At 46.4% G+C, this 25,211-nt stretch overlaps 1 protein-coding gene across 1 annotated transcript in view; it reads right to left on the minus strand.

The window, feature by feature from the left end:
• Positions 1 to 2,837: 2,837 nt before the first annotated feature.
• The window catches only part of LOC122551432 (ATP-dependent 6-phosphofructokinase, liver type-like), a 59,220-nt gene continuing 36,846 nt past the window's right edge, over positions 2,838 to 25,211 (minus strand). Inside the window, exons 10-22 of the mRNA XM_043693330.1 lie at positions 25,009 to 25,134; positions 21,520 to 21,584; positions 20,009 to 20,072; positions 18,003 to 18,149; positions 17,215 to 17,285; positions 16,254 to 16,341; positions 15,101 to 15,253; positions 14,388 to 14,552; positions 13,935 to 13,996; positions 9,191 to 9,302; positions 7,756 to 7,855; positions 7,142 to 7,247; positions 2,838 to 4,513 (exon numbers count right to left, since the gene is read on the minus strand). Coding sequence (XP_043549265.1) covers positions 4,366 to 4,513; positions 7,142 to 7,247; positions 7,756 to 7,855; positions 9,191 to 9,302; positions 13,935 to 13,996; positions 14,388 to 14,552; positions 15,101 to 15,253; positions 16,254 to 16,341; positions 17,215 to 17,285; positions 18,003 to 18,149; positions 20,009 to 20,072; positions 21,520 to 21,584; positions 25,009 to 25,134 — 1,407 coding nt within the window. The 3' untranslated portion in view covers positions 2,838 to 4,365. The remainder of the gene's footprint in view (positions 4,514 to 7,141; positions 7,248 to 7,755; positions 7,856 to 9,190; positions 9,303 to 13,934; positions 13,997 to 14,387; positions 14,553 to 15,100; positions 15,254 to 16,253; positions 16,342 to 17,214; positions 17,286 to 18,002; positions 18,150 to 20,008; positions 20,073 to 21,519; positions 21,585 to 25,008; positions 25,135 to 25,211) is intronic.

A 25,211-nucleotide genomic window follows, 5' to 3' on the forward strand; every position in this document is an offset into this window, starting at 1 on the left:
TCAATATAGATGTCTGTACTCTCAGAAACTGATGCTGAGTATCGAGTTGGTGTTCAATGAGGTTTCCAAGTTTCCACCACCAAGCTATTAGAGTCAACCATGCCTTTGCTTCCAGCAAGGCGTTTTCTCTGATATAGCAATCCTTAATTTTCCCCCTGTAACATCATCCCATTGTAACACAATCCCACATGGACATTGTGGTATTGAAAAATCCAACACATGATTATTATTGCTACAATTACATACAAACATTGCATTTATCAGACAACTAGGGCGCAGGGTAATATTAAGTTATAGGTGTGCTTTCAATAGCATGTCATGTTTCAACAGAACTGTGGTAAGTTGGAGTAGGAGATTTCGATACTTTTCGAGCACAAGCTATGATAGTGATCAGGTCATAAGCATCTGTCTGAAGGATATACTAATGTAATGACCATGGGATGTACAACAGTTTGAGTGTAAATCTTTCTCTAGGAAGACCTAATTTGATCACGTACCTAATAATGCAGATGGTGTGATGTTTATATGTTGGTTTTTATTTACTATTTCAAACACTCTAGGCTTGGTGAGCTTTTGTCACCAGGTGAGGAGCTTGACAGATCACAAGTAGCCCATGCCAAGACTCTGAAATAAACTGAACTTGGGCCTCAGCAACCACAGAGTTCAATCAACTCCAGTTCTGTTTCTTGATGACCATCTAATGAATCGAGCCCAAACGCTGTGAATACAGGACTCTGATTCTAGATCCGCGCCACCTTCCCCATCATTGGTAGGATAGTGTGTTGGTACTCACTGCCAAAGGGGTTCTCAGAGAAAGACAGTTAGTTCATGGAGTGTCCAATCAATATCCATGGAAGTGTACCTCAGGAAGGAGTGAGCATCTTCAAATCCAAAAAGAAATCCAGAGAAAAGTAGGAGAGATAAAGGTCCAATGATGCTTTACGGCATTTGCCTTTTTCCTCAATGAATGAGGGGTGAAATGCCTCATTCTGCTAAAGTAGAGAGCCTGGTGGTTAGAACAGGCAGAACTTAATAGGACAGTGATTGGGAAGAAATTAATTATCCAGAACAACCTCTTATCACACTGTCTTGTAATAATTCATTGCCATATTAATCAGCAGAACCTCTTCAACTGGATTAGGATTTAAATCTGACTGCAAGGCAATGAAACCATAATTAAGTCAGTGTTTATTGGATGGGAGTAAATAATTTTACACTGTATGCGACATCATCATCATTCGAAGAGGCTGCCATTTATAACTTCAGGTGAAAGCTATTTTCAAGGATCATTACAGGCTTACCTCTCAAGCCATTGGAAATAGTGAAGAAATACCCTTTTCTTTCTATATGCAGTCTCGCCCTTTCATTCTCATGTTGCCTTTATATACTGCTAGGCAGTGGTCACTGAGCAGATAAGGATGCTTACTTACTAATATGTTTGAATTCTAATACACTGGATTAAGATACCTCTCAAATACCTCAGACTTGAAACATCCTCATGTAGTCATATAAGTTGTACAGCACAGGAACAGACTCTTTGGTCCAACTCATCCATGCCAAACAGATATCCTAAATTAATCTATTCCATTTGCCAGCATTTGGCCCATATCCCTCTAAACCCTTCCTATTCATGTAACCTTTTAAATGCTGTAATTGTACCAGCCTCCACCACTTCCTCTGGCAGCTCATTCCACACACGTACCACCCTCTGTGTGAAAAAGTTGCCCGTTAGGTCAGTTTTAAATCTTTCCCCTCTCACCCTAAACATATGCCCTCTACCTTGCGAAAAAGACCTGGACTATTCACTCTTCCATGCCCCTCACTATGCCTCTGACGCTCCAAGAAAAACAGCCCCAGCCCATTCAACCTCTCCCTATAGCTCAAACCCTCCAACCCTGGCAACATCCTTGCTAATCATTATTGAACCCTTTTAAGTTTCACAACATCCTTCCAATAGCAGGCAGACCAGGACTGCTGAACACAGTATTCCAAAAGTGGCCTAACCAATGTACTGTACAACTGCAACATGACCTCCCAACTCCTGTACTCAATGCACTAACCAATAAAGGCAAGCATACCAAACACCTTCCTCCCACCCTCTCTATCTGTGACTTCATTTTCAAGGAACCACAAACCAAAACGCCCAAGGTCCACCAAATAATAGATAAAGGTCATGGTCTACACCACATATTCTCTCTGATCTTCCCTAACTCACTGCCACTGAAACCTTCATCTGTGTTTTTTTTTTATTATTCCTAGCACCCTTCCTGTTTCTTGCATGGATATATGCAAAGCATGAGATGGCTTTGTAAACAATCATTTAGTTTTGGACTGGGATGCTGGTGGGGATGGGATGGGGGGGGGGGGGGGGCTGATTTTAAAAATGAGACTCAATTAAATCAAGGCAAGCACTCAAAGCCATTGCACATTACAAATTTAATCACGAAACACAATTTAATCTAATCCAGGTCACAATCCACTGACAGTACAAGGTGAACAGTTTTATACATATACACACACACACAGTGCACAGACACATTGCAATGGGTGCATTTACTGGTCAGCAAAAGCCTGCTGTGTGTTAAAAACTGTGCTCGTCACATCTTTTGAAACTTTAAAAACAGTTGACTGTGTATTGACAGGGAAATCCGGCTTTGCACCCTCCCAGATATGGAGTGGTCTGACCCTTATCCAAGTGTTAGGAAAGAGTCTATTAGTCCATCACCCAGGCAAGTGCCAAATCCATTGCCCTATGCCACACTACCTTTCTGCCCACTGGCAGGTGGAACGTATTTCAACCAGCTAGTGGAGGAGACGTAGTTCCACCACTAGTAGTTCCACAGCCTGGCTTGAAAGGACTACACACTGACCTACATGGTATACAGATCTTGTTCCCCTTGTGGCCTCACAAGAGAATCACATGATTTGCGGCAACGGTCACATGATTGGAGAATAATGCCCATAACATTTAAAAGGATCGCACTGTTTGTCATCCTTGACTGAATGCTGGCTGAACCTTCGTTTAAAATGGACACACAGTCTTAATAAATAATCGGGGGACTGACGGGGAGAATAGCTGTTTCCGTCCTCTGTAAATGGTCTTTTGAGAATAGCACTGCCTTAAGCCTTTTAAAAGCTTGAATCTTCTCTATATTAAAACAACCTTGAATAAACATCCATTCTTAATTCCAAGGCTCCCAAGAGAAGGGAAGGAAGTTATCGCAATCAAGTTTCTCAATTCATTTTTTTTATGGGACATTATCAGCAATATGCAACAAGTGTCCATAGAGTGTTGTCAAAGGGCTTCATTTCAGGAGCTGCTCTGAACAGTTCAGACACATGGAGCATGGCCAGAGTGACCGAGGAGAGTTCAAATGTCATAGACACAACACACAGTGTTCGATTTAACGCGACGGCACTCTGCTGCATTTAGAAATGGAGGCAGCTATCTCAATGACATCTCGAATTTTCTAAGAGAGTGACTGGGGAGGATGCTGCTCTAACCCAGCTACTCACAGTGGTTATTAGGGCAGGCAGAAGGAACACCAGCTGGAGAGTTCACACATTGGACCTTTTCAGCACCTTTTTCCACTCATTCTCGGATTTACCTTTGTCCCGGATCACAGCGAGCAGCCTTTCTACGGAGGAATCCTATCGGCACTCACCTCCTCCCCAGCCTGGTGGCAAATCGCTGGTTGAGTTAAATGGCCCAGAAAGTTTCACACATCACAGACAAGTCAAACAAAAAAAAAACTAATCAATTCAGAAAGCAAAGCCTGGACCAGGATCGAGGGACAGTGAAGTCTCAAGCTGTGACAGGCCTGTGATTATCCTTGTACCAAACTCCCATAGTTTCAGTAGCAGCAAGGAGCAGTGAGGAAAGGTAGCAAGGTGGGGGCAGAGGAGAGGGAGAGAAGGGATGAGAGACACACAGAGAAAGAAAGGCAGAGAGGGCAGGACAGGGATGGAGTAAAAAAGGCTGCGAGAGGTTGAGATATGGAGTGGAGATGATGAATGCAGCCACAATCGGCTGTAGGTCAGCACAGGGTCTTCACGAAGGATGGGTGTATCTGAGGATACAATGGAAAATACTACATTTCTCACAGGCCCAAATCCAGTCTTCACTGGAATTAAATCTGACCCATGACCCGTTTGGGTTGAGGTGATGGCCATATTTGATGTTGATAACTCCTCCCTCTCTCTTTTTGTTCAACTGAGCCCCTGCGATGCACCTGGGGTTACCTTCCTACATTAACAGGTGCAATAACAAATGCAAGCAGTTTTTAAACACTACTTCACGGTAGGTTCATGCTATAATGAGGTTAAAACGTGGTGACGGGAGATGGGTGCCGGTGGCCGCTTGATTCAGAAACCGGACTCAACGCTCAGACTGCGCCTGTTGACGTGCTCGACCTTGCCCGTGATGTAATTGTCGAAACGCGTCTGGTACTTGGCTAACATCTTCAGGAGGGGCCGCACCCTCAGCCACCACTGCTCCTTCGGCATGCGGTGCCTGTCGGACACACAGAGAATTCGAGGGGTTAAACCTCCATATCAACACCATCGCAACGGACAATCTCCACTCCAAGGACTCCTCAGGGAAAAGACATTGTCTATTTACTCAATCCATGTCCCTCATGATTTTATAAACCTCTATAAGGTCACCCCTCAGCCTCCAATACTCCAGGGAAAACAGCCCCAGCCTACTCAGTCTCTCTCAATAGCTCAAATTCTCCAACCCTGGCAACATCCTTGTAAATCGTTTCTGACCCCATTCAAGTTTCACAACATCTTTCCGACAGGAAGGAGACCAGAATTGCACACAATATTCCAACAGTGGCCTAACCAATGTCCTGTACAGCCGCAACATGACCTCCCAACCCTTGTATTTAATACTCTGACCAATAAAGGAAAGCATACCAAACCCCTTCTTCATTACCCCATCTACCTGCGACTCCACTTTCAAGGAGCTATGAACCTTCACTCCAAGGTCTCTTTGTTCAGCAACACTCCCCAGGACCTTACCATTAAATGTATAAGTCCTGCTAAGATTTGCTTTCCCAAAATGCAGCACCTCACATTTATCCGAATTAAACTCAGTTTGCCACTCCTCAGCCTATTGGCCCATCTGGTCAAGATCCCATTGTACTCGGAGGTAACCTCTTCACTGTCTATTACACCTCCACTGATCACCGGAAACACAAACTCCCGGTCAATTTCTCAACCTCCATCCATCAGCCTCTTCTGTGGGATCCTTTTGGAAGGATATATAGACTTCAGAGAGGGTGAAGAAAACATTTAAGGGCAGAGTTTAACGGACGTGGATAGACGCGAGATGCCAGGGCTGCTCTCCTCAAACAGAAGATAGGGGAGACCTGAGAACGGTGTCCAAAACCATGAGGGATCGGGACAGTGGAGATGAGAGTGAAATTGTTCCCATTGGCAGGAGGACAGAGAGGAGGACACGGATCTCAGGCTATACCGTGATGCCAGGAAAAGTGTTTTTATGCAATATGTGGGCAGCATCTGGAAGTGATGGAAACAGATGAGATTGTGGGTTGCAACAGGGATCTGGATAATTACCTGAAGAGAAGTAATTGCAGGATGATGGGGGAGTAGGGCTGGGGAGTAGGACTAGCAGAGTTACTCTGACAGGGAGCTGGCCTGATCCCAACAGGACCCAGCATGCCAGAATGGATGGATGGAATTTATTTCTTCTGCTGGATAATTCCAGGGGAGCTCATAGTGACGTAAGGAAAGAATTCGTGAAAGGGCAGTGGAAAAATAGAGAACTCTCTCCTAGAAGAATTATTGAAGGTGGACAGTTTTATTTCTGTTGGGTAGGAGTACTGAAGAGGCATGGAGCCAAGGTGAGTAATAGGCCTGAGGACACAGATCTAATGGAGGGGCTGAACTATCTCCTCTGATCCCCCTCTCGTGTTCAGCAACTTCTTCATCATCAGCATCTAATTCAGAGTTAAAGTTCAGGTATGGATAGATTGGTCCAATCATGTCTGAAAGTACAGGTCACACCTCGATGCTGCTTGGTGGACCCACTTGCTTTTGAGGAGGCAACTCTACACTGTGGTGCTCTCAGTGTGGTGGGCCTGGCTTGGCAAATGCTGCAAGGCCCATTGCGGCCTACACACTCTCTGAGCGTGCCTTGGACAGCAGGATTGTGGGTCACATCTCTGGGGACTTCCAATGGCCATGATGAACAAGGGAGGCCAGTGGTGTCTGCCGTGCTATCGAGGGGTTTTCGAGCACCACGGGGCTAATTTTGCTCCTCAGACAGGCCTTCAGCTTCCCTGGCCCTCAGTTCCACAATTCCCTCCTGGAAAAGCTCCTCCTTCAAAAGGCACTTCTTAAAACTTAGCCTCTTTAATTAGCCCATGTGAAGTAAAATCTACGTTATCTGGCACACGAAGAGGATTAGTGGGGGGCCAGTTAGAATTACGTTACTCCAGACACAAGGCAAAGCTTTGAGGAACTGAAGAGGAGTGGCCGGATAGTCAACAGTCCTAGATCGGTAAGGTATCAGAATAAAGTCCCTACAAGAAGCACCACAGCCTCCAGCCCAGTTTTGCAAAAAGTGAACAAGCTCAGTCTCTACCGGCTGTTGCTCCTCTGAGTGGTACCATCACTCAGGCACAATAACCAAAACCGATTTAACAATGCGAACCACATCTGCTGATTTACAATCTACTGCTATTATTATTATTACTATTGGGGTTTTCTTTTGGGAAGAATAAATTATTTGAACACCAGATATGACCGGCTGACTTTAAGAGAACGTACAAGCTGTCAGAAAGTTTGGTTAGTACAGAATACCAGTTTGTATCTATGATGCCAGATAACATAAACTTGATAGATGCAGTTTTGCTCGCTTATACTCCAATGAAACATCTTTGAACCCTTGTAGAAACAACACTTAATTGCCTGTGAGGAAATGTCAGCTTATGGATGAATATGTTGGAGAGGAGATTGTTGTCCTGTTACAGTCTGCAGCTCCTGAAGTCCACTCAATCACCCCTGACATTTCCTTGTTTTAGTTGTCTTGTTCTGGAGTTGAGTGCTGCTTGACACGGCCGCTGTATTACACCCAGTTCCCTCCACTTTCCTCCCGGCCCCTCGTACTTACTCAAAGTCCGTCTCTGCTTTCAGCTCGGTCACAGGTCGGAAGACCAAGGCCTTCCTGTTCATTCCCAGGACACAGGCCGTTTCAGGAGAGTTGGCGAATACTTGCCCTGTTCAAGGAAAGGATGAGAAGGAAGAGGATGAGAACAGACACGCTTTTGAGAGGCCCGTCGCTCTGATCTCCAGCAATCCCACTGTCCCCCCCCAACCCCCTTACTCTCCTTGGTCAAATCTTTCCTTTAATGGGTGCAGATCATTCCACAGATCGGGAAGGGAGCACTTGCCAGACGGAGCGAGGACATCAAACTAGCTTCAAGATGATCAGGGGCTTCTCACAACTCCCCTCATGCTGCAGAGGGGCTGTTCGTGATGGGCCTCCTCTCTCAGCATTCAGTTAGGGGTATTCCATCTGGAAAAACCTCTCTCACGGATTGCGAGCGAAGGTTTCTTTAACCCCCCACCCTGCCTGGTTTTCCTCAGCTGGGTCGTGGCGCGTTTGGCTTCAGTTTGGCACCAGGTCAGCTCTCTCCAGTTTCACAGAGCAGCTCCTCCCAGATCAGTTCTCCCCGGCGCCTGCTCTCAATCTCTCTCAGCACTGCCAGGGCCTAGGGGCCTCACCTTTCCTGTAGCTCTCCAGCAGTTTCTCGGTCAGCCACTGCACAGCCTTGACGCCCAGCTTCGTCCCAAAGTTCCTATCGAAGGGTGTGGGTGCACCGCCCTGTCAGTGCAGAAGAGGTAAAGTCAACGGAGAGGTCCGTGTGCCAACGAGTCTGCACACGAGTGACAAACCATCTCGTGTGCCAAGGCTGTTTTAACTCTGTCCGACACCAGCCCCAGAAAACGATGAACGGGCAGGGATAGAGTTAAAAACCCGAGAATTACGTCATCCCGCTGTCAACCTGCATCGTCCTGGTCATGGTAACATTAACAACTACTCTGTCAGTCTGTCAGGGCCTGGAGGTGTTTCTAAGACAGGGGCCTCCTGGAGTGTTGCAACTGGATAGCGTCACTGACATAGTGAAGGAATATTAATTGCCTGGTGCCCTGCAGCGGAATCACAGCGAGGGGAGCCGCTGGTCTGAACGTTAGAGAATCTCACATTGAAGCAGGAGTGCAGTCATCCGAAAGCTTCTAAAACCGGCCCGTCAGGTTCCTCAGCCTGGGCCTCCCATTGAGCATGTCGCTCTCCCCACTGTCACTTTCAGGCAGCACCTCCCGCAGCAGCTGTCCGTCACCACATTGCTGCCCCTCCACCCCCTCCAGAGAGCGGGTCGTGAATCTGGATCAGACCAGGGATCAAGTGCTGTACCACAGCGGTCTCTGAGCGTTTAGTCAATGGATGGCGATCTTCCTCAATACTCCTGAGGTTTCTCAGTTACAGAGTCATACAGCACGGAAACAAACCCCTTTGATCCAACCAGTCCACACTGACCATGTTCCCAAACTAAACTAGTCCTGCCTGCCAGCGCTCAGCCCATATCCCTCTTTACCTATTCGTGCACTTATCCAAATGCCTTTTAAACGTTGTAACTGTCCATGCTTCTAACACTTCCTCTGGAAGTTCATTCCACACAAGAACCACTCTATTAAAAAAAAGTTGCCTGCATGTCCTTTTTAAAAAAATATACCGGCTAACTTTGAACTCCTCCAGCCTATGGAAAAGACCCTTACCTATGCCCTTCGTGATTTTGTAAAGCTCAATAAAGGACACTCCTCAACCTCTAACACCCCAGCCTATCCAATCTCTCCCTACAGTTCAAACCCTCCATTCCCAGCAACATCCTGGTAAAACTGGTCTGAAGCCTCCCCAGTTTAATGGTATCCTTCCTACAGCAGGACGATCAGAATTATACAGTACTTCAGAGGAGGCCTCACCAATGTCTGGACAAACTCAACATGACATTCCAACTCCTATATTCAAAGGTCTGAGCAATGAAGACAAATGTGCTAAACACTTTCTTAACCACCCTAATCACCTGTAACACAACTTTCAGAACATTTTGCTGAGGCTTTAGTTGAAGCTTTATAGTCATTGCCTGGAGGAGTCACTTACCTGTTGCATATGGCCCAGCACATTGGTGCGACAGTCAAATACACCCTTCCCCTCGGCAGAGTACAGGTTGTATAAGAACTCAGTGGTGTAATACTGGTGACACTTCTCATTCCTAGAGGGAAAAGGAGTGGAAGAAAGAGAACGAACGAACATTCACGCAAATGATTTTGGAAAGAGGGCAAACATCGACCTCCCAGATCTTTGCTCACCTTCCTACAGCCGCATGACGGACTCCTCTTGCCCCCGACACCCCCATGTTTAACTTCCCTCTTTTCCCCCACCCACAGGGCGAAGATGGATGACTCACTGAGAGGCAATTTGCAGGCCCTGAGAGTCCGAGCACGGACTGGCCAATCCCCAGGGCCAACTCCAACTTGAACCGTGTTGATGAATGGTATAGTCCACACCGCAGATAGACCCATTACCTCATCAGCACGAATTACAATGTGGAGGTATGTGTGAGAAAGAGAGCGAGAGAGAGAGAGAGAGAGAGAGAGAGAGAGAGAGAGAAGGGGGAGGGAGAGAAAGAGGGAGAGAAAAACAAACAAAACTTCCACAGAAACAAAAGGAGGAGGCCATACAGCCTCCCCAGCCTGTGCCACAGTTCAACAAGGTCACAGCTCAGAGTATGGTAACTCTGTTTGCCTGGTCTGGCGTGATAACGGTTAAAACAGTTCGCCAACATCGACCTGCGTCTTTAATATTTCTAAGTACCCTTCAGCAGCTCCCGCCTCATGGTTTGGAGCCATTTCCACCTCAGCAGAGAGGGTTGTCAGTAAAAATTGGAAAATCTTCAGGGCTAAGGGGACATCACTTTGACAGTAGGCAGAGCAACTCGGATTAGAGTGATAGTCCTGCCTTCTGAGTGAGGTGGCAAGCGCTTCGGGTCCCACACCGTACTTCCACACACAGAGGATTCCTGAAGCACTTATTGGCAGCAGAGGGGATTTCCCCCAGGGATAATTTTGCCTTGGTGCACCAATTGCCAGGTGACCTCAGCCGCCCCTTACAATATGGGATGTACCTGAGTGCACCTGTATCCAATGGGCACAGGTGCCCCAAGCATGGTAAAGGGGTGGCAGAGACTCTTCAGCCTGGCTTGCAGTCCGCCGGAGGGTAGGTACATAGAAAATAAAAAAGGCAAAACATACAACTGGTGGTCCAACAATCTGGTTTGAGAGACCAGGGTAAGGGGCTGTACAACAGTGAAGCATTTGGACAAGATACTTGGGTATAATTCCTGGTCGAGTTACCTGATTTATTTATTTTTTAAGCGAGAGATAGAGGGTGGCAGTGCTGGAGTTAAAAAAAAAATTTTGTCGGTTTTAGTTGGAACAGGGGGTTCCGAGGGTCACAACTGGTAGGGGGATGCGCAGCCTGGATGTTTCTCATCTCCAATAATTTAGTCAGTATTAAAAAGTCTGCCGATGAAAATATGGGGAAGGCTGGGTAGGTGTGTCAAAGGAAATAGCTCAGCCCATGCCCCTCCGCACCAACATTTGTGCCAGTGACTAGAACAGCCTTTTCTTTCTACATCTAAGCTTTAATAAAACAGAAGGGGTGCTTAACTAAACAGATTCTACAAATCTGACACTTATTGACAGTGAAGTGGGAGATGGCATGGGGCAGGGTGACACCAGGCACACAGACCCACAAGATGAGCCATGAGTTGGCCACTTGACACACAAGATGGCCGCCAGACCACAATATGGAGAGAGACAGCAGAGCAAACACAGATCTACCTGGGGCCACCAGAATGCCAGCACAATTCACTCACAACCTAGTTGATTAGTTTAAAGTGGGTGGGGGAGAGAATACACATGGAGTAGCGGAAACTGCCCGCCGAAGTGTCTGGGTCCAGCCAGCACCTTTGATAGAAATGCTAACAGCTTGATACGGACTCAGTACAAAGTGCCAGTAGCCAGGGCTGCAGTAATTGTCCTTCTCGGGAAGAGCAATTAGTGCCTATTACTGCAGCAATGGACTTCCACGCAGACGCTGAAACTGACAATGACAGTGCTGAAATTAACAAAGGCTGTGCTGGAACTGACAATGACTGCACCAAAACCATCAACGATTCTGCAATGTTTACAATAAACAAACTATGTTACAAAGACAATAACCTCATCACTGACCTATTATGTTACATGTATCTTGCCATGTGCTCCAGGTTGAGAGAAGACTCGCAGCTGACCACTGGGCTGTTGCTATCTCTCTCGCTCTCTCTCCCCTGGAGCTCCGGTATTTTTTCAGACAATAAACCCGGTCATTGAACCCCGACTCTGACTCCGAGGCTGGTGATTTTCCCCATAACAACTGAGAGAAAACCACACAGAATTGCCCTCCTGTGAGTTATTCGCAAGGTTGAATAGACACAAAGGATTCATTAACCAGAAAGAAACCCACCAGCGTCTTCTAGTGGTCAGCATGAGTATGGCACCACTGGAGTGCAACCAAGCCACTGCTGCTTCCAACTTGCAATTCATGTTAGCTCACAGGCTGGGAGCATAGTGCTCTGCTCAGAGTGACCAATGTACCTCTGTAAGTCTCACTGGCACGTTCTCACTAGCCCTGTTTCATGCTTGGAAACACAGAGTCTTAGGCAGCATTGAAAAGCAGAAGATTCAGCTGCTTCCATGCCCTCTCCAGAAAGATGGGCAGAGGGAGGACGTTTTTAAAATAAAGACTGTACAGTCTTGCCCGTGAAGCAAGACAACAGAGCTGCATCAATCACAATGTGAGCTCAGCCCTAGGCAGTCAGTATAAGTGCGGCCGTTGTTATAACGCAAGAAGCACCGCACACAATTTAGATTCAACAGCCCTTCATAAACAACTGTGTGATCATGGCTAGCTGCTCAGTGATGTGGGTCGTGGACCGTTACCTCAAAGTACCCCTTTAGGATCTTTTATATCCATCCAGAAGGAAAGATGGGGGCTCGGCTTAACAGGATCATTAAAAAAAACAAGAAACAGCAGTAGCGTCTTCAGTCTACACTATTGGAAGATCACGGCTGATCAGATTGTGGCCAGTTCCACTTTCCAGCCTACCTCCCTCCACCCCCACACCCCCCAATTTCCCTTTCACAAAACCATGTTGACTTTGCCTACCTGTATGAAAAGTTTCTAAATGACCTGTTACTTCCTCCTTAGGAATGGATTCAAGCATTCTCCTCAATGTAGATGTTAGTCTAACTCAAATTTAATTTCCTGCTTCCTGTCATCCCTACTTACTTGAATAGGGACATTACATGCGTTAGACAGTCTGCTGGAGCCTTTCCAGCATCTAGGAAACTTTGGACAATTACAATCATTGCACTCACTAGTTCTGTAGCCACTTCCTACAAGACCCTAGGATGCAGCCATCAGCTGGATAGCAGTCCTTTGTCCCATTACATTTCCTAGCACTTTTTCTGCAGTGATTGACTGCTTACTTCTTCTGTCTCAATTTCCTAGTACTCTTGAGGAGATTTGTCTGTCTTCGACAGAGACATAAGGATCATAAATCTATCATTTCCCCCATTATTAATTTCCCAGTTACACTTTAAAAGAGATCAGCACTTAACCGATCTCTTTTATATTTCTTTTGATGCTTTTATTGTCCGAGTTTATACTTCTAACTTTATTCCCCTCATTCTCCAAATTAACCCTCTTTATGAGGGAATAATTATTCTGGGCTGGCTTCTAAAAATTTCCAATCTTTTATTGCATGGCTATTTTTAGCAGCATCAAGTACGGGGAATAGGGTTAGCATGAATGGACATTTAAAGGGCTTAGTGGTTAGCACTGCTGCCTCACAGCGCCAGGGACCTGGGTTTGAATCCAACCTCGGATGATTGTCTGTGTGGAGTTTGCACATTCTCCCCGTGTCTGCGTGGGTTTCCTCCGGGTGCTCCGGTTCCCTCCCACAGTCCAAAGATGTGCGGGTCAGGTGAACTGACCATGCTAAATTGTCCATAGTGCCAGCTGCATTAGTCAGAGGGAAATGGGTCTGGGTGAGTTACTCTTCGGAGGGTCGGTGTGGACTTGTTGGGCCGAAGGGCCTGTTTCCACACTGTAGGGAATCTAATCTAATCACATACATCCTTTCTTTCAATTTGATATGATCCATAAATTTCTTAGTTAGCTGTGTAACGATACATCGTTTGTACAGTATCTATTGCACGGGGAATACCTTTGTCGAGAGAGTTCTTTGCCTGCTTCACTACCACATTGCTTATTTTCCACTCCACATTCACCAGGTTCATCCTCGTGTACTTGCCTTGATGGGTCTAAGTCACTGGTATCATACCTAAAGTTCACACCCTTAAGCTCAATGTAATGTTCTAGAAAGTTATTATTGAAAGGATTCTTCGCAATAGTGTCATGAGTCGGTCCTGTCGCATGGCACATTGTCAGGTCTAAAACAGCCTCCTCCCTCGTTGGTTCTGAAGCGTACTTTAGGAAGCAACCCCAAGCACACATTATGAACTCATCCTCCAGATTATTCTCGTCAATTGATATGAAGATCAAAATCTCCTCTTAGCTGAAAGATGATACCTTTTGATGCAATATTTGCTCGCCCTGGATTTTGGGTGCAAGCCTCAGGAATGGCATTCGAACTCTTGACCCTTGAACTCAGGAGACAAGAGAGCTACCCACTTAACCATGGCTGTCACCCAAGGTGGCCAGTAGAGAAGTATATGGGTGCACTGGTCTTACCACTGACCCCCTACCTGCCTCGGTTTTTTTTCCAGGAAGACCCTACCTCAGGACAAGCCCTCTCTGGATAGTTGTCTTCATCTTCCCGGTTAGATGTTCCACATTGGCCTGCGGGTACAAAGCAGAGCAGTAAGAACCATGGAAACAAACAGTCTTTCCAATATATACTTCTCCCGGAAGCAGGCTTTAACAGAGCAACTCGGGAGTGGCTGCTTCCACTGACAGATGGCAGAGTTTTAATATGATTGGCAAGGAGGACCGGGGAAGAGGAAGAGAATTCTCTCTTTACAAGACATTGCAACTTGCTACGATCCAGAACACACTGTCTGAAAACCAGGGGCAAGAAGGAGCAAGCGCGAGGGTGTGAGAGAGAGTGAGAGAGAGAGCAGAGAGAGAGCAGAGAGAGAGCAGAGAGAGAGCAGAGAGAGAGCAGAGAGAGAGCAGAGAGAGACCCCCCCCCACCCCACCCACCGACAGATTTTTCATCTCACGAACCCACCGTCAAGTCATGAATGTTAATGGGATCTTCGTAGATGTAAGCAGCATCAGCCCCGACAGCTAGTGCTGTTGCTGAGGCCAGGTAGCCACAGTAACCTCCCATGGTCTCCACAATGAAAACTCGGCGTTTGGTCCCTGATGCTGACTGCTTAATGCGGTCACAAGTCTGTGAAGGGACAAACAGACGTGAGTAACCCGAGAGGTCAAGCAGCCCGGACCAGAGAGCCTACGGATCCCGGACTGACCCGGCTCTTCGCGATGACCTGCACCTTCCCCAGTGAGCCCTGCTTCAAACCTTGAACTAGCTCCGTCAGCCGGTCACTCCAAACACAGGGCTCATTCCACAAAAGAAATGCTGGAGATCCCAGCGGGTCAAGGCAGCATTCATGAAGAGAAAGCGAGCTAATGTTTCAAGTTTAGATGATTCTTCATCTAGACTCAAAACGTTAGCTTGCCTTCTCTCCATGGAAGCTGCCAGAGTCACTGTGATCTCTGGCATGTTTTGTTTTCAGTACGGATTCCAGCATCTGCAATAATTTGCTCTTATATGGGGTTCATTTAAGCCCCGTTCTCTTAATGCTGGGCCTCGATTCCCTGCGAACCTTGATGCCTCTAGGCCCCTGCGACCTCATTAAGCCTAATCCCAGAGTCAAAGGTCCAATCTGAGCTAACCAACTGAACACTGCCCCCCTCCCCCAACATTCCCTGACTTACCTCCATGGCTGCATTGACTGCAGTGTCACAGCCGAGGCTGAAGTCGGTGCCTGGTACATTGTTGCTGATGGTTGCCGGGATGACACACATGGGGATGCAGAGTTCTTCGTAGCGTTCCCGCCCCTCGGTCAGCTGCAAGGCTGCCACGTAGGCCTGGAGAGGAAGGAGAAACAGGCGTCGCTCAGCTCACTCCACTTTTACTTCAGATCAACACACCGGCCGCCTCCTGAAGAAACATCGAACTGAGACAGGTCTGGGCTCTGGGCCGGAGGAAGCCAACGTGGTGAAAATAGGAGAGAACATGGACGTAGGCAACATCTAATGTGAACTTTTTTAATAACAGTTTTTAGGTAGATGTGTTGGTATGAAGATACCTTGAAAGGAAAGCAGTCAGGAACATGTGATGGGTCTCAATTTCTGCAGGGTGACGTGGGAAGAGCTTTAGAACAAAATACTCGAAAGCCTCTGAGCTAGACGGTCAGGGTTATACTTGGTCACAGCCTCAGGGTTCAACAAGATTGCAGAGCCAGGAGGTCACTGTCAGGAAAATTTATTCCAGTTTATGGAGTCACGGTTGGGGGATCAAGTGGTTAAAGACAGCTCCTCACTTTCTCCAGGGCAGCTAGGGATGGACAAGGAAGTCCGGGCCAGCCAGGGATGGTCACATGTCAGGAAGCGTGCAAGGTACAGCCAATCAGGCCTCAGGTCTCAGAGTCATGGGGCTGAACCATCTGCTAGATGGATGGCCTGTACACTTTGGTGCCTGGAATGGGGGGACTTGAACACACTGCCGCTGCAACGCTCATCTGTAAGGATCAGAGTCACTCCCTACTGGGTCTCTAGCCCCATTGACAACCCAACAGACCTCACGCTCTGGAGGAATGTTACCAGCTCCACGGGTTGTTTGGATTTTTGGAATTGCGTCAACAGCAGCAACAGAAAGAAGACGTCATTCTGGTCACTGTGGTTGCAGTAACCGGTCATATCAACAGGTGGCGAAGCTGAGCAACGCTCACTGCAGGCTCTGCAGCGCCCCCTGCCAGGCAGCTCAGCAAAGCCCAACTGAGCAAAATGCCCGAGAAAGGCAGGTGGCAGGGATTGGCCAGAGCTTCAGGGAGCAGGAACGACAGGAGGTTCACGCAGAGTGTCTCACCTCAAACCCACCGATAATGAGGATAGCGTGGATGCGATGCTCCCGGATCTGTTTCACCAGCTGCTCCATGCACTTCTCGGGGAGGGTGCTGCAAACAAAGGGAAGAAATGGCGGCAGAGACATTTAAACAACGCCGGCATCAACTCAAGCCCGTACAGGGACGCAGAGGCTCTGACTGAGAGAATGGTACTGGGGTGAGACACATGATAGAATTGATGCAAAGAGACAGGCCATTCAGCCAAACTGCTCTGTGCCAGCTCCACACTAACTGCCCCCTCTCAATTCACATCATCCAAACCCTTTCAGCATGTCCTTTCGCCCTCATGTACAGTATGTGCAAATATTTGCCTCCCTGTGCTAGTGAGTTGTACATTCCAAGCAGCTCGTGGGTAAAGGAACAACCTCGACTTTATTAGTGACTGTATTACTGTTATGGCCCTTGGTTCATTATTTTACATAACTATGTGAGAGTATTGTGTGTTTGTGTGCCCATATATATACACACACACACACACACACACACACACACACACACACACACCTTAAAACTTAAATGAATGGCTATTTCGGTGAGGAAACACACCTAAATGATGGCATCTCAGAGATTGCCACAACCTCTCTCAGCAGCGTACTGGGAGAACAGGCTTGTACCCCTCATGTGGCATTTGACCCCAGGACCCTGTGACTCACAGCATTATCAAGACATACCTGACACCAATGGGATGACAGTTCCATAGTTCTCTTCTAATGAATATGGTAAAGGGGCACACTGAAGGGATTCTGGGATTCAATGTGAACTAGTGACATCAGGAAGACAATTCCAAGTGATCCCAACAACATAAACTGCCAGCTTCCAAAGTGTGTGCAGTTTGATGGCAGAGAGAATTCCCAGACTTTAACATAACAGCACAGTCTGATTGGAGGGTGGGAACGGTCACCAGGGAGCAGAGACAATGCTCACCGTTTTGTGCCCAGCAGGGAGCCACCTTGTCCAGTCCAGCCTCCAACATCACCCCATTTCATTTCCTTAATCTGCAGGAAAAAGAAAGGCAAAGGGGGGGTTATGCATCAAAAATGTCTCAGTTCTGCTGAGTAGCACAAATTTTTGGCAAGTTACATATTTATGTCCCGTCTCATTTCCCATCATATTGTATTGTGAACACCCCTATTATTATACAGCAGTGTCTTCTCCAACTCACCCTGAGCAACGCCACGGGAGATCAGCTGACATCCATTTGTAGGTGCTGCATCTCCAACCATACGCAGTGCCACAAGGGATACACATTTCAGAATCAGAATCAGAATCCCTACAGTGTGGAAACAGGCCCTTCGGCCCAACAAGTCCACACTGACCCTCCGAAGAGTAACCCACCCAGGCCCGTTCCCCTACTCTATATTTACCCCTGACTAATGCACCTAACCTACACATCCTGAACACTGTGGGCAATTTAGCCAATTCACCTAACCTGCACGTCATTTATATGTAACTACATGAAAATACACAGCGCCATCACCGGGGGCAATGCCACAGGAGGCCTACAGTACTTATGGAGATCGAAGTGATTTTCATCACTGGGAGCAATGCCAAAGGGAACTTGCATTATGTAGATAGACGAGTCTCCTCCATCACTGGGAGCAATGCCACTGGACATCTTCCACGATCCAGCTAGATGAGTCAAACCCTTGCCTAAACCGTGTGAACGAAGGCAGCAATCAGACTCAACATGAACAGGGCTGTGGAACACTTACCTGTCCTGCAGCAAAGCCTTCCAGCCCATCGGCAACAGTGTGGACAACGTGACCCGACGAGAGGCCAACTCGAACCGCAGAACGCACGGCTGCGTTCATCCCTGCTGCTGGAGCTCCAATATTCACGATGGCTAAGTTGAAATTACTCTGTGATGGGCAGAGGGCAGAGAGACATCAGTAAGGGCAATATACACTGCTCTCTAGGACACTGGCGCAGTAACTGAGGGAACAGATTGATCAGTGTCGTCACTGGATCGTATTCAAATAGAGGCCACTCATTACCAGACTTTTAGCTCTACTGCAACAGGGTTTTTTTTCAAAATTAAGTTGTTTAGGAATTAAGCTATCATAACATCGTTTACCCTTCTTTGCTCACACAGCAACATATGGAGGCAGAACACAAATGTCAGGCCAAGCCACAAATGGCTCTCGGGTCCCACCTCACTCCTTCGTTTGCCACTTTTCACTCAGAGGGGGATCGAGAACCAGAAGACATTAAAGACGTAAAAAGTGACTGGCACAAGAACCAAACAAAAAAGTGCCAGACGGAAAGATTTAAAAGTGCCAGAGAGTATAAAGGGAGTTAGATTAAACAAAAGAGAAAAATAAACAGAACTATGGGCAAGGATCGAGATTAGTTAAATTACTTTTGCAGAGAGCCACTCAATGGTGGTATGATAGAATGATTTTATGCAACCTCTCCAGCAATGGCAGTGCACAGCCTGCTGCTAATTACAGTGATTTTGAGGGTGTAAGGTGGTGTATTCATGGAGCTGGACCACAGTAAGGAAGATGCTGCATCTGCAGCTCCTTGAATCACAGCTATGGGGGAAGCCAGTAGCAGACCAGTAAGGACATCTCCCACACTTCTTCACAGCCCACAGGCTGGTGGTTGTCTGTGAAGGGCCGGACATCAGCCCCAAGCATTGTGTAAGGAAGGGAAAGGGAATTTCACAGCCTCCTTGAACAGCTCAGAAGTCAAGTCTCCATCATCGAATCAAGCAGCTCAGATTGGCTGCCCAGTGATGCAGTAAATGCATGGGGACACCCTAATAGGCCTCATCCCAGAGTCAGGCAAGAACACTGAATACGGGCTTACCGTCCTATGTCTGAACTTGGTGATCTGCATGGACTATGGATGGACACACCCTCAACTCTGGTTAACTGAGAGACATGGGAACAGGAGACCACTCAACCCCTCAAGCATACTCTACCCTGAATCTTAACTCCATTTACTGACCTTGGTTCTCTTAGTACAGTCATTTCTGATACATGATAGCTCCATTCTCCTGTTCGAAGAAAACCACGCAATAGCAACACCATTTAAACTAATGGGGCCTGAATTACATTATAGTCAATACAGGTAAGGAAAGTTCGCATTGTACAAATAATGGTCTAAATTCTTCAATCGAATTATAGCTAATTTGCGTTGAAGAAACGTGCATTGTAGCAGAACCTTTGCCTACCATAAATCCATCAATTTAACTTCCAAGTAATGTTACTGATGCCCTCAATTACTTTTGTCGGAAAAGATGTTTCAAATTTTAATTTCCCATTGAAGAAATAGGAAGATGTGCTTCCTGATGTTTCCATTTGTCCTTGTTGACTTCCCCACCACCCTCGTTATCCTGTAAACTCCTCAGATTCTCTTAAGCACCTCAATTTGATCCTTATTACACCTCCTTACTCAAACCTACACAAACTTAGCCCATGCAACCCATTGTCATAGTTTCCCTCATACAATTCTGATACACCCTCCCTGAGATGCAGTGCTCAGAACCTGTGGCAGGTTCTCTCCAGAGCTCAATGCAACTCTAAAATAACGTTCACTTTTTTAAAGAGCGCACAGTAACTTGTGACAGCCCACACGGAATAACAGTCACTCAGTGAGGGCTACTGTGGCGATGCCTTCCCCAGCCCGCGCTGTATAGGGCTCTCTCAGTTAACTGCCCGATGGAGAAGCCTAGTGTGGCAGGAGTCTCAATGCTATCAGCCTGAGGGCTTACCTTGGTCTGAGCAGGTTTCTGGTGAGCCAGCAGCTTGTAGATATTCCAGTTATTCTCGAAGCTCCTGTAGCAAAAGGGAAGAGGAGAGTCCTCCATTAGGAATGATGGCCCCTGGGAAGGTTCTTGCAGGTTGGCTGTGATTCATTAATTCACTGGGGAATGGGGAGCACATTAGCCCGTTCAGTGCATGTCTAAATGACCATATCTTGAGATCAGCTCATTTTAGTCTTCCTGATGGGTCATTATCAATTGACAGCATGGATTTTTCATGCCATTATCATGTGAGTATCTGGCCGACAGTATGGCTGGCTATCATCCTGTACATTTCTGCATCAGGTACAGCAGAGACTTGCAACAGATATCACAGCCATTGTATACACAAGCTCCCAGAAATAGCTGTGAGATCAGTGGGTGCGGGGTAAATATTAGCCAGTACAGTGGAACAGTAGATTCCTGCTCCTTCTCAAAAGGAACCCCAAGGATATCTTACGCCCACTTGAGAGGCTGACAGTGCAGATTTCTTCAAATCCGAAGGATGGAACTTCTGACAACAAGGCACCCCTCATTACTGTACGGTGCGTTAGCCCAGATTTTTTGTCCTGGAACAGGACTTGAACCCACAACCTTCTGACTGGGAGGCTGGAGTGTTATGTACTGAGCCATGGAGAGGCAAGGAATGAAGCTCCTTTCCTAGTGACTACAGGAACACAGTATTTTCCATTCATTGGTCCCTGAAGTGTTCAAAAAGGAATCTCAATCCCCATTATACAATCTGCTCTGTAAGCCTCGCCTCCCTGGTGAAGACGTTGAGAGAAATGACTGAGTTGGGTTGACTGTGGCAGTATCTGTGTTACCTGAGCTTCCTCACGCCACCCTCAGAATTTGACTCACACCTTGTGGATGGGTGGAGAGGCTTCAAGGAATCAGGTGGTGAGTTATTTAACCACAGAATTCCCAGCCTCTCGCCGATGACGGGTCTCACTTCACCTCTAGAATTCAACCCTTTTCTCAAAAAGTGAAATGGACCCCTGCCAACAAGATAAAAGTGAAGACTTGCACCCTGAAGAAAGACAGTTAACACTAACATATGAGGAGGAGGTGGTTCTCTCCACAAATATGAGCACAAAAATCCACCTTCCATCGTGCAGTACTGGGTTGGTGGGGAGCTACACTGTCAGACATCCAATGCATCAGATCAGATATTAACTTGTGGCTTTGCCTGCTCTCTTCAGTGCATGTTAAAACACAATTCCAATGCTTCCTTGAAAAAATGTTGGGTAAATTGACCAACATAAATCCTTCAACCTGCAGCATTAAAATGGATTATTGGTCCGTGATCACATTACTGTGCCATGTTTCCCCCAGTACAACAGCGACTAGATTTCTAAAGCACTGCACGTCACTGGATTTGGGAGATCCTAGGTCTAATCGCTATAGAAAAGCAAGGATGCTTTAATCTGTTAGAAGGTATCCAGACTATAGATAAGGGAAGTCAGAACTGAAAGCCTTACCTGCCACGAAGAACAATGGCTTCATCAAACCTCTTCTCGTCCATGGCTTTCTGAACGTCCTTGGTCTTCAAATGAAACAAAAAGGAATACTTGAGAAATCATTTTTTTTTAATATCCATAGAGAAGTACAGCACGGAAGCAGACCCTTCAGTCCAACCCTTTTATGCTGACCAGAAATTCTAAATTCATCTAGGTCGCATTTACCAGCACTTAGCCCTTATCCCTCTAAACCCTTCCTATTCATGTACCCATCCAGATGCCTTTTAAATGTTGCAATTGTACCAGCCTCCACCACTTCCTCTGGCAGCTCATTCCATACACGTACCACCCTCTGCGTGAAAAGGCTGCCCCCTTAGGTCCCTTTTAAAACTTTCTCCTCTCACCTTAAACCTCAGCCTTCAAAGTTTGGAATCCCCAATCCTGGAAAAATGACGGTGGCTATTCACTCTATCCATGCTTTTATAAACTTCTATAAGGTCATCCCCCAGTCTCCAACTCCAGGAAAAATATCTGCTGTTTACACAGCCTCTCAAATCCTCCAACCCTGGAAACGTTGTACATCTTTTCAGCATCCTTTCAAGTTTAATAAGATCTTTCCTCTAGCAGGGAGACCAGAATTGCGTGCAGTATTTCAAAAGTGGCCTAACCAACGTCCTATTTAGCCATGACTTCCCAATTCCTAGACTCAATGCACTGACCAATAAAGAAACGCATAACTAATGCCTTCTTGACTACCCTGTCTACCTGTGACTCCATCTTCAAGGAATTATGAAACTGCACCCAAAGGTCTCTTTGTTCACCAACACTCCCCAGGACCCTACCATTTGCCTTTCCAAAATGCAGCATCTCACACTTGTCTAAATTAAATTCAATCCACCAACCCTTGACCCATCTGATCAAGGTCCTGTTGTACTCCAAGATAATCTTCCTTACTGTCCAAGACACCACCTATTTCGGTGCCATCTATAAACCTACTATCTTTTCCTCCTATAGTCACATTCCAAATCATTTAGATAAAATAACAAAAAGCAGTAATTGAAAATTAAATATGCTGCTGAATTATACGTCAAATGTTCCCCTCCCCATACTGAAAATGTTGTTAGGGAAGAGTTTCAAAATAAAAGTCAACAGCCATTTCAGAAATATTGAACAAAAGAACACCACGGAGGGTGCTGGAGACATGCACATCAGCATGGTCCCACTCTCAAATAGAAAAGGAAGGGAGCAATTCCTTGGTGAACTAAATTAAACCACAAATTGCAGCAAAAATTTTAAACCAAATTTATTATATGCTGTGGAGAAAGTGAGGACTGCAGATGCTGGAGATCAGAGCTGAAAAATGTGTTGCTGGAAAAGCGCAGCAGGTCAGGCAGCATCCAAGGAGCAGGAGAATCGACGTTTCGGGCATAAGCCCTTCAAGAATCCTGATTCCTGAAGAAGTGCTTATGCCTGAAACGTCGATTTTCCTGCTCCTTGGATGCTGCCTGACTTATTATATGCTGTGCCCACTTGATATTTTCAAACCTGCAGAAATCTGCAGAACAGACATTCTGAGACGTTCGATCACAAGCAGGATTGCGTCCTGCCCTCCCCCCCCCAAACCTACTAATTTTCCCCATGCTAGCTCAGGAGAGTCAAGGTCACCAGAAACTCAACACAGAGCAGGGGTCCACCCTTGGATCTTGAACTGTAGTCTATACCACACCACGAAGAGTTCAGTCACTTCGAGATGAGCATTTTAAAATAAAAAATTCAAAAACCCGCTCAGGAAAGTCAAGGTCACCAGAAACTCAACACAGAGCAGGAGTCCACCCTCGGATCTTGAACTGTAGTCTATACCACACCACAAAGAGTTCAGTCACTTCGAGATGAGCATTTTAAAATAAAAAATTCAAAAACCCGCCCTCTCCATCCATTCTCGGTGACCTCCTACAGCCCTCCATTCCTCCACATTAATCACTTTCTGGCCTTTACCATATTTTTGAACATTTTACTGCACTATCGACAGCCTTCAGCTCCTTAAGGATCAGAATTCCTTATCTAAAACCCTGTCCGCCTTTAAAACACTCCTTAAAACCTAGCTGCTTGACCAGGCTTTTTGATCACTTGCCCTAACATCTCCTTGTAGTTCAGCATCCAGATTTTGTCTAGCAACACTCCTCTGAAGCGCCTTGGGATGTTTCACTATGCTAAAAAGGTGCTACATAAACGCAATTGTTAATTAACAGGATATCACGGGAGCTCGGCTTTGTTTGCTTATCTATAAAAGTAACAAAAAGAACTCTTAAAACATAACTCCTAATCACATGACCCACCATCTACAAAGATGACACATTGTGAGCTGCCCATTTCAGCCCCTCGAAACCAATTTGGCATTCAATTTGACTGTGGGTCAACTTTAATTATACAACTTGTTCCACTTATTATTAAATGCCATTAAACGAAGTAATGCTTTTAATTTATATTGTTAAAAAGAGAGGCAGGTAATCAAAGCTGCTCAAAATCAAAACAACCATAAGAATGTATCCCATGAGAGTACTGCTGTGGGACATTGCTTGAAATGTGGCATTTGTGCTCTAGTCCTGATGAAAACATGACACAAAACTTTGGCAATCTCTCTCCTTTCAATAATATTCTAAGCTCTATTAAGCACTGATACCATGCTTGAAGTTTCCAATACATCCATAATTTTGACAGCTTTTAAATGTAGAGTTACCGCTTCCTGCTAGCCTATATATGAAGAAATATTCCCTGATATCATCGCTGCACTGCCCTAGGTTTAAGTTGAAGGTCACGCACCCTCGCTTTGGATTTTCCCCACCAAACATAATAGCTTCGCTAACTTATCAAAGTCTTTACAACATCTTAAGCAGCTCAATTGGATCCAGTTGTAATTTTCTGTCTTCAAGCTTCGACTGCTCCTCATGGCCGGTCATTCCGGAGAATGTCTAGTGCATCCCCTCCAAAGCCAAAACATGCTTCCTCTGGTGTAATAACCAGAACTGAACACCATACTCCAGATGAAATCTAGCCAGAGCTCTGTACGACTGTAACACAACTTGTGCCCCTTCATATTCCAGCGAAAGACCACCATCCCTTGATGCCTACACAGAGGCAAAATACTGTGCACACTGGAAGGAGAACAGTTCTGGTGAAAGCTCAGCGAGCTGAAACATTAACTCTTTCTCTCCACCGACACTGCCTGACCTGCTGAGCTTTTCCAGCATCATCTCGTTCTTATTCGGTTATACCAGTTCACTGGCTTGAAGTGAAGGAACCCCTCCTTCTCCCTGCTCCTTGACGGGTCTCAGCTTGGCGCTAGATTGGAACGGAGATTTACCAAGATGACGACCAGAGGATGGGGGGGGGGAGTGGAGGGGAGAGCCGTTAGAAGAGTCAGGTCAAAACACGATTTGCAATGGCAGACAGGGACTTTGCGTGTCGGCTGCGAGCAAGAAACCTTGACAGGGAAAAAGATCGAATACCCACCAGCTGCACACACTCCATCAGTGGCAGTCGCAAGGCCTGGTTACCAGAAAGGCTGACAACACAGGATGATGTCTCTGGCGAGGCATCCAGCAGGGTGAGGACTGCTTCCATGCCCATCTTGCTGCTCTGGGAACAGGAAAAAAAAAAGGACAAGGTTATCAGACAGTGAAGAGAAATAAGCAAAGGAAGCGAGGTACAGAAGG

This window comes from Chiloscyllium plagiosum, chromosome 7, assembly GCF_004010195.1.
Source record: "Chiloscyllium plagiosum isolate BGI_BamShark_2017 chromosome 7, ASM401019v2, whole genome shotgun sequence".
Lineage (NCBI taxonomy): Eukaryota > Metazoa > Chordata > Chondrichthyes > Orectolobiformes > Hemiscylliidae > Chiloscyllium > Chiloscyllium plagiosum.